We start from the raw sequence: 9,246 nt of genomic DNA, 5'->3' as shown, positions 1-9,246 counted from the left end.
ACTACTACTACTACTACTACTACTACTACCACTACTACTACTACTACTACTACTACTACTACTACTACTACTACTACTACTACTACTACTACTACTACTACTACTACTACTACTACTACTACTACTACTACTACTACTACTACTACTACTACTACTACTAATAATAATAATAATAATAATAATAATAATAATAATAATAATAATTGTTAAGAGGTCTGGGTGGCCCAGAAGTGGAAACTTGAAGAAGAACATTTTTACTTTTATAGGAGACCACATTTACGTGACACAAACATCTGATGTAGAGATGAAAACATGGCGAGTCTTCATCTGATCACATTTATCAGCCAAGAACTGATTACTGATCCACTGACAGAGATTACTTATGATTCCAAGCAGCATCAGAGGTCAGTCCCAGGTCAACCTGCTCCGGCTGCTCACACAAATTGGACCGTACCAGGCATGGACTTCACCTCGAGATGGTCCCAGTTTATCACTATAGAGGCCAACCTGTGGTACCGTACAGGACAGCCCACCTGTCTGCTGCTACAGGCCCCCCGAGGGGGGAGTAAGAGGAAAGCACTGGGACCTTCACTGTATTGCCTGTTTATGTGAGAAGGATCACAGACACGAGGGAGGGTTGTCTTGGTGTTCAAGTCGACTGCATCCTGACCTCTTTCCCCCAAGGCAGAATACACAGAAAATCCTATTTGTCCAGAGGCCCTGTGAGGATCACACACTGACTCTGGTCATAGGTAGATGGAAGCAGACCTTGGACCTCCCAGTTGTGGCTGGATCAACAACAGGAGAAATTACCGGTTGAGTTTTGAGCAATAGTCAACATTGGTCAAAGGGGTCTGAGGTCGTGGCTTTATAACAATAATAATGATAATTAAATTTTCATTCAAATTTTATTTATACAGGTAAATCCCAGTGAGCCTCTGGGACTTTTTTACAAGAGAGACCTGATTAAATCATCTCTTTTGCCTCTACCAGTTAAACTTATGAAATTTTGTTGAATATCTGAGTATTTCCTAATATAATATCAGTCAATTTATGTATATTGATTAATATGTAAAAAAAAAATATGTTAGAGTTGTGAGAATTATTTGATTATATGTTACAACAAACTGCCATACCATGTACTGTACCATCATTCTATTGTAATATGCTTTTATTAAACGTGAAATTACACATTTATTAACATCTGACTGAACATGTTTTTCAGGTAGAGGTGTCCACAAATTGTTGCAATACAACTCTTACGTCATTGTGGTATTTGTTTAGAATAATGACTGAAATTACAACATGTACTGAAACAGCCTACCTTGCAAAATACTTTTAAACTTCGAACACAGTCATTAATATTATAACTTAACAGTAGTTGTTTGAAGAAGATTATAACACAACAAGTGTGTTTTAAAGGCAAATGTGTTGCGTCTTGAACGTTTCCCTTTTCAGATTGTGACGATGTTCCGTGAACGCAGCAGTGAGTTGTGATGCGCACGCGGAGAGAGAGAGAAGGAGCATCTTAGGGGGCGGGGCGTGAAAGCCATTGCGGACGGTTAAAAAGCGTCGGTGTCTGGGTGTTGTTGTGCCACCTGGCTGTCAGGCTTCAGGCAGAGTAAATAATCCTTGAAACAGGTAAGTTAGAAGTCATTTAGTCTCCAGTCGTGTTTCTCCGTTTGACTTTAACTAAAGAAACTCCAGACGGGCGGCCATCGTCTGACGTTAGGGTGTGACCACTAAAACTTTACGCCAAGTTCAACTTGAGGCTCTGCGCTTCCTGAAAAGTAGTTCCGCTCTAATCTAATGGTTTATCCTTAAAGTTCAACTCATATATTGATTTCTAAGCGTTTGAATCTTAAATGTATGTTGGATGAAAACGTTTCACGGACAGTAGCGACTTTAGGAAGGTTGTGACTCCATCTTTTTTCATTTAAAGGCAAAATTAAGTCTTATAAATAGGAAGCTGTAAACATTGCTGTGATCACAATTATTGTTTAAGCTTTTTCAAATTGAAATATTTAGGTTTGTGTTTGTTTACTTCATACCAAATGGATCAGATTTGCATGAATTCAAATAGTGTCCATTATGGGACACCTCAGGGAGTTGTGTTTCAAGCTGCTTGGTTTAGACATAATATGGGTGTGTGTGAAGGTTTCTAGTTTTTGCAGCATAGACAATTTTGTCTTAGTTGCCATTTTTTTTACACGCTTTGTATTGACACCAACCTCCTTGGTGTTAATGTTTCAAGAACCTCCTTCAGTTTTCTTTAGAAACTTTCATGTATTTGGTTACCACTGGAAAGAAGTGCTGTCAATACACTGATGTTTGAACAATGTGTGGAACTGTTTCCACAATATATTGCCTAGCTAAATGGACTTGGACACACATTTAATTAATTCATCAGGAGCTGGTTGCAGGTAGAAGTGAATCCCCACTACGTTTCCTCTCCGTGGAGTAATTACAGGTGTGTCCAAACAAACACGGGCTTAGTGGGATTAACTCCTGGAACACCAGCGCTGATGAATGAACAAACAAGTGCGATGGAAACCATCCATCTTTCCCCGCTTCTTCCTTTTTGGGGCGCGGGGGGTGATGGAAACCCTTTCTGAGAACATTTCCTGCATGCAATATTAATCATTACTTTTTTCTGCTCTTTTAAAGCTCTTCAGATCTCCTGAGTGGAACTCCCAATCTCATTCGACGATGGCAGCAGTAAGGCTCTCCCGTAGAAACTGTCTAGTTGTGTGCATTAAAAACTTTCATGCAATCAGTAACCTTTTTTTTTTGCATGCATTTAAATAATTATTCACTGCATTAGACACTAGGTAGATTTTTATTTTTTTTTTGTGCATGAGCAGACATAGCAAAATAATTGTTTTGCAACTAAAGTGTTAGGAATACGTGTTTTTTTGTTTTGTGGTTATTTTAAAGTGATGTCAGCTCAAAATGTGCCACCTCAGTCAATTTCATCCTCATTTTCATTTACCTCTGACATGCAGTGTAGTACTCCGCGTTCATTCATCCATTCATCCATCTCTTTACCCGCTTGATCCCGTACAGGGTCACGGGGAGCTGGTGCCTATTTCCAGCTATCATTGGGCCTGGAACGGGGTACGCCCTGGACAGAACGTCTTTCCATCACAGGGCGCTCTACTCCTTATCCATTTTTTTTTATTGCTCTCTTGTGTGAAGTTCTATATTTTCCTAATAAGTCAAAAATAAATGTGATGGTTCTTAAAGCTTGGCTTAAATGATGCAAGTAGAAACTTCAGTTTATTACCCATGAACAGATGAGTAATGAACTGAAGTTATTTTTTTTTACGTCAGTGACGATGCGCATTGATGTTCAAAATTAAATACATTAAAGTGATTAAATGTGAGCCGGTGTGTTTGAAAACTAAAATGCTGCAGTGTTTTATTACAAATAAATCTTAAAAAGGTTTGATTGCTGTGGGACTTTAAGCTCTTGTGTTGTTTTGTCTTATAGAAAAATTATATACATGTCATTTATGAGCAGATTGGAAATCGTGGCACTGTGAAGGAAGCGGCTGGTTTCAACGCAGACGCTGACGCCCAAAAGCTGAGAGATGCCATGAAGGGAGCTGGTGAGTGAACGAGCGGCAAACCATCATCTAAGGATATTTCTGAAAATCTGTGGAAAGAAAAAAAAAAAAAAAACAGTTCCTCCCAAGCTCCAGAGGAAAGTTAGAAGAGCTGCTCAGCATTTGTGTTGTCATGGCTGCTTTAAATTTTCCATTTTCACCGCCTGCTCATTCTCGGACCTTTCACTTTGCTTCTCACTCCAGATACGAAGCAAAATTAATCCTAACGGTGCTGATCAGGCAGTCGTAAGCAGTCACACCGTTCTTGAATGATTTCAAGCTCAACTGACAAACATTCAGACGTAAATCCTCTCTCTGTCAGCATATCGCAGCGAGGAATGTTGATATTGTTAGTGTTTAGTCTAATCAAATCCCCCTGACTCCAGTTTGTGGTCTTTTGCTGACACATAGTTTCTATGCCAACAGCAACAAACACTGTGTCAGGATTATCTCCGAGGCTGCAGCAATGATTCCTACAGTGGCCCTAAGGTGTAAATGAACAACATTTAAAAAAAACAAAAAAACAGAATTATCCATCCATCCATTATCTTTTACCCGCTTCTTCCATTTTGGGTCACAGGGGTCTCCGGTGCCCATGTCCGGCAATCATTGTGCGAGGGGCGGGGTACACCCTGGACAGGTCGCAAGTCCATCACAGAGCCACTAAAGCCCCCAGTATACTGCCGCGTACGTCCATACGCAGAGCTACGCACGTACGTACGCAGAGGTACGAGCGTACACCCCAGGGCATGTCCGTGCAAAACTCAAATTTTTACGACCGCATACGCGGTGTCGCACAATAAACTACCCAGCGACGGACTCTTTTGTATGTGACACCAATGTATTAAATTCCCCTTCTTCATCCCTGATCTGGCCTTTTCTTTTGTTTTCATGCATTGTTCAGATATATATTTTTTTTACTGTATTTATTCATGTTACCGGTATGTATTTAATTAAAAGTAATAAAAAAAAAATCTTTCTGTGTAAATAGTTCATGTTATAACATGAACACCCGCGGCTTATCGACAAGTGTGGCCTATTTGTGTAAAAATTATTATTTTTTTATTTATAGGGCGCAGCTTATATTCAGGTGCGCTCATTAGTCCAGAAATGACAGTATTGTGTTATTTATAATCGTATTATGATGCTCTTTTCAGGGACGAACGAGGCAACTATCACTGATGTCCTTGCACACCGTACTATTGCCCAGAGGCAGCGCATCAAAGAGGCCTACAAACAAACTGTAGGAAAGGTGAGAGGTTTGACTGAGCAGACACTGTTTTTGTGAGAATTAGATTAAAAAAAAAATCTTAAATAAACAAAATTAATCCTTAGGGAAATAGCCTCTAAACTACCATAAAATACTGAATAGCGGCCTTCATGAATCGTTGATAGCAGTGGTGGATGTGTGCATGTTGTTCTTTGTTTTACTGCAGGTATCGACAGTCCAAGTTACTTATTGACCAAAAAGCAGATGTGACTTTGAAAGGAGCTCTTGTAAAGGCTCTGTAGTATGACGGAAAGAGGAAGCTTCTCTTATCTAACGGACTGAACCCACAGAGAAGTGTCCATGTCTTTGTTTCACGGATCAATATATTAACAGGATTTCTGTTGTGTTGACACAACGACATAATAAATAGCTCATTTAGTGTCTGGTAAGAAGAAGTCAATAAAGTTTTGTGAGAGGAAGCTGCAGGAAAAGTAAAGTTTGAGCGCAGGCAGAAAGAGTGAGTCACCCTCATGTGGTCACACGGGTGGCTACTCTGGTCACCCGTTTCCAGAAACTACACCCTCTGGGGGAGCGGACATGGAGCGCTGCTGGAAGGAGTGAAGACTCTTGAAGCCATTTTAATTAATGATTAATAATCATTTTTAATTAGAGTTTCCCATCAGTTTATTAAAGAACTGGAAAAGAATCGGTGTTAATTAATTAATCCAAGCCCCCCCCCCCCCCGTCTTGTCCCTGCAGGATCTGGCTGATGAGCTTACCGGCGAGCTGAGTGGGAACTTCAGGAGTGTCGTCCTGGGTCTGCTGATGTTGGCTCCTGTCTACGACGCCCATGAGCTGAAAAATGCAATGAAGGTCCAAATTCTTATTTTATTCACTCTGTTGTTCCAACACCTGTTGATTTATATTGAAGGTTTGTCTGCAAGTGTCACAAAACATAAAGTCAACACAACGGTGAGCTTTATTAGTTTAATACAATTCACCTCATCATTTTGGAAAATAGTAGGCAAGAAATTGATTTCATTTTATTTTATTTTAAAAATGTGCCAAAGTACTGAGAATGAAACTCACCCCACAAAAATTGTAAAACACAGACTATCTCCAGACTCATTTTATAATCTGCTATTTTTTTCTGTTTCGAATGAATGCGTACTGTTTTCTCAGGGAGCTGGAACCGAAGAGGCCTGCCTCATCGATATTCTGTCTTCAAGAAGCAACGAGGAAATAAAAGTCATCAATACGGTCTACAAGAGAGGTAACAGTCTTCTCTAGGAATAGAAATGCCATCGTCAGGTTACTTCATACGTCTGTATCTGTTGCTGCCTGCGGTCTGTGTATGACACGATATATGATATTGTGTAGCAGCGACTAAAGCCCCATTATCAGAAGGCAGTGGATGCTTTAAATTATTCATAAAATGAGTTTCAGCTGTTTTTGTGGCAGGTCATTGTTTTCTGTTTTTTTGTTTTTCTGTTCTCAGTGAACTTCTTTTGGAAGAGTGTTTGTGTTAATGAACCTGTAATGATCACATGTACCGTACTTTCTGCCGTATAAGTCGCATCAATTCAAATATGTCTAAGAAAGTGGGGGGAAAAAAACAACATAAATAAGTCCGAAAATGGTAGTGTTCAATATTTTCCTTGTCAGAATGAATGAAATTGTCAGATCTCAAAAATTGGGTTATAAATATGGGGGAAAACATTAGTTGCTTTGGTGTATGAGTCGCAAAACTTGCAAATTTATGCAAAAAGGTGCGACTTATATGGCAAAAAATACGGTAGTACGAATAAATCACTGTGTCATCCCTTACTGTAGATTTTATTTAGTAAATCTTTGATTATTTGGTTAAAAATAATAAATAATTGTAAGATCTTCAGAAAGCCCGTAGAACTACAACTTGAACGTTTGGCTGCTTGGAGACAAAATATTAAGAAAATAGAGAGGGCCTCAATCTTTTGCACAGCACTGAACATCTTTTGTGCTAGTGTTCTGCCCAGAAATGTCATAAATACTATTTCCACTAATGATAACGATGATGGTATATGTGCTTTGCAACACTTAATCGTTAATTTATTTAAAAAATGTCTCTGCAGAATATGGGAAGAGCCTGGAGGACGCAGTGTGTGGCGACACATCTGGAATGTTTAAAAGGGTTTTGGTTTCTTTACTCACGGTGAGCAAACATTAAAACACAAGCTGTCCTTGTGTCAGCCAGTTCCCTCAGCTGTCAGGTCTTACAGGCAGCAGAACAGCATTCCAATAAAGTACTTTGTACACATTAAATACTGTATGTGACATAAACCAGTCATATTTAGGTTCAGTTTTGTTGTATGTTTTTGTTCAGATGTACCTACAGCTGTGTTCTAGTGTCAACACGCACTTTTCATTGAAGTATGCATCAGAATTGTTTAAGTACATTTGCACATGCAAGGAATTTGCTGCATATACTTTTATACACACAGATGAAAACAAATGTTCTGACTAGACAGAAGTGTTGTTGAGCAGAGTTTTGTTGTTTGTTGGATCTTGTGAGTAGCTTTGCCACAAAAGCGGAATAAGTCGATGGAAACGTTGATTATTTCAATATTTCTTCAGCCATGTTAATTTATTTAACTTGTTTTATCTCTAACGGTTCGGTTTGTTTGGATTGCAGGCTGGGCGAGATGAGAGTGACAAAGTGGACGAGGCCCTGGCTGTTCAGGATGCCAAAGTAAAAACCTTTTCATTCCAATGAGAAATAAATCTTTTGCTAGGATTAAGTTTGTACATGAAATGTAATTTTTTTGATCGTAGGAGATCTATCAGGCTGGAGAGGCTCGATGGGGCACGGATGAAGTCAAATTCCTCACAGTTTTGTGCGTTAGGAACCGAAACCATCTGCTTCGAGGTATCTTTTGTTTGTTTTTGTTTTTTTAATAAAAAAGGGCTGGATGTTCTGGCCTCAAATATTGGGCCATATTGTGAGTTCACTGCCCCCTTGTGGCAATTTAGAAAACAACACTCTCGTTCAATCTGTAATCATCGACTTCCTTTTTTCTATATTTTACTGCTCCATTGTTATATTTATCATTCCTTGAATTGTTTCTTCTTTCAGTGTTCGAAGAGTATCAGAAAGTTTCTGGCAAAGACATCGAGGAAAGCATCAAGCGAGAGATGTCTGGCTGCCTGGAAGACGTCTTCCTGGCCATAGGTCGGTTTCTTTAACGACCGATTCCTTCAGAGGGGAATCGGTTAACGATTTGATTAATTTTAATTTAGTTATAAACGTCCACTTGGGTTGGCTTCCTTTGTGAAATGTAAAAAATATATATATAATGAGTTCCATATTAAACTAGAAAAATCTAAATATCTTTTAGTTTTTTCTTTAAGTTCAAGCTGTTTTTGAAAGTAAGATTAGCAACGTGTTCTAAAGACTTTAGGACAAGCACCTTGTTGCACCTTCTACAGCTGAGATGTGTATAGGATCTATTTCTGTGTGAAGTTTGTGTGCTGTCCTTGTGCATCTGTGTATTTTCTCTTTCAGTCTAAAACCAGACATTGTTTCGTTCATTGGATCTAATCTAAAAGAGGTTTTACATTCATTCAAGTGTAAAGGAACACAAAGTGCTTTACTCCAGATCAAAACGGAACAAAACATAAAAGGGAAGCAACAAACGAACAAACAGAAACACATAAAAGGAAATTCAAGATGTGACAAGTTGTAAAAAGTTTCAACATTGGGACTGAAATGTGGAAAACCAATTAGTTCATAAGGAAGCAATTAAGGACGGTATAAAAATGTACAATTTATGAACCATAAAAACTTCAGTTTTTAAAAGATTGGTAAAGTTCAGTATAATTAAGTTAAATTTAAGTACATTGAAGTTAAACTAGAGTATTGTTTCCTTCAAAAGTAAATCTAGAAGGACTAAAATAACAAATTTAATTTAATTAAAATGATAAAGGACTAAGATAAGCATTCTAAATAATGTGAAAAAAACAACAAAAAAAAAACAAATAGCCAGACTGAACAGGTTTGTCTAAACCAACAAAGTCCATGCTCAATAATCCAGGTACACAATCCAAAAGTTTTTAGTCAGGTCATCTGTTGATGAGGGACTTGTGTTCACTGATAATTGTTTTGATCGAAGAAACATGATTGTTTTGTCTGATGATGGACTGTGTATTCTTCAATCTTAACGTTTTACGTTCTGATGTTGCTCGTGTGACTTACGACACTTTTAAACAATGAAAATATTAAAATAATTTGATTCTTTGGAAAATTTATGCTGAGAAGTTATTTTTAAACTGTTGAGATGTTTTATTTTCTCTTTGGCTCCTGATGGATCTTTGTGGGATGATCCCAGAACATTTATTTATTTTATTAATCCATTTTTTATACCATATTGGTTCTAAAATGCTGACGGTGAC

General features: G+C 38.2%; 2 protein-coding genes across 2 annotated transcripts in view; one reads left to right on the top strand and one right to left on the bottom strand.

Annotated features, from left to right (window-relative positions):
- Positions 1-9,246, bottom strand: part of LOC119424642 (protein FAM163B-like) — a 109,168-nt gene that overhangs the window by 65,391 nt on the left and 34,531 nt on the right. The window lies entirely within an intron of this gene.
- The window catches only part of anxa4 (annexin A4), a 9,409-nt gene continuing 1,699 nt past the window's right edge, over positions 1,537-9,246 (top strand). The window contains exons 1-10 of the mRNA XM_037692128.1: positions 1,537-1,641; positions 2,668-2,718; positions 3,524-3,611; positions 4,766-4,860; positions 5,578-5,691; positions 6,001-6,091; positions 6,930-7,009; positions 7,490-7,546; positions 7,630-7,723; positions 7,931-8,026. Of these exons, the coding sequence (XP_037548056.1) occupies positions 2,710-2,718; positions 3,524-3,611; positions 4,766-4,860; positions 5,578-5,691; positions 6,001-6,091; positions 6,930-7,009; positions 7,490-7,546; positions 7,630-7,723; positions 7,931-8,026 (724 nt within the window). The 5' untranslated portion in view covers positions 1,537-1,641; positions 2,668-2,709. The remainder of the gene's footprint in view (positions 1,642-2,667; positions 2,719-3,523; positions 3,612-4,765; positions 4,861-5,577; positions 5,692-6,000; positions 6,092-6,929; positions 7,010-7,489; positions 7,547-7,629; positions 7,724-7,930; positions 8,027-9,246) is intronic.

This window comes from Nematolebias whitei, chromosome 18 (assembly GCF_014905685.2).
Source record: "Nematolebias whitei isolate Nwh7 chromosome 18, NemWhi1, whole genome shotgun sequence".
Lineage (NCBI taxonomy): Eukaryota > Metazoa > Chordata > Actinopteri > Cyprinodontiformes > Rivulidae > Nematolebias > Nematolebias whitei.
The sequence above is the reverse complement of the archived record's forward strand: the minus strand, read 5'-3'. Positions and strand labels throughout refer to the sequence as shown.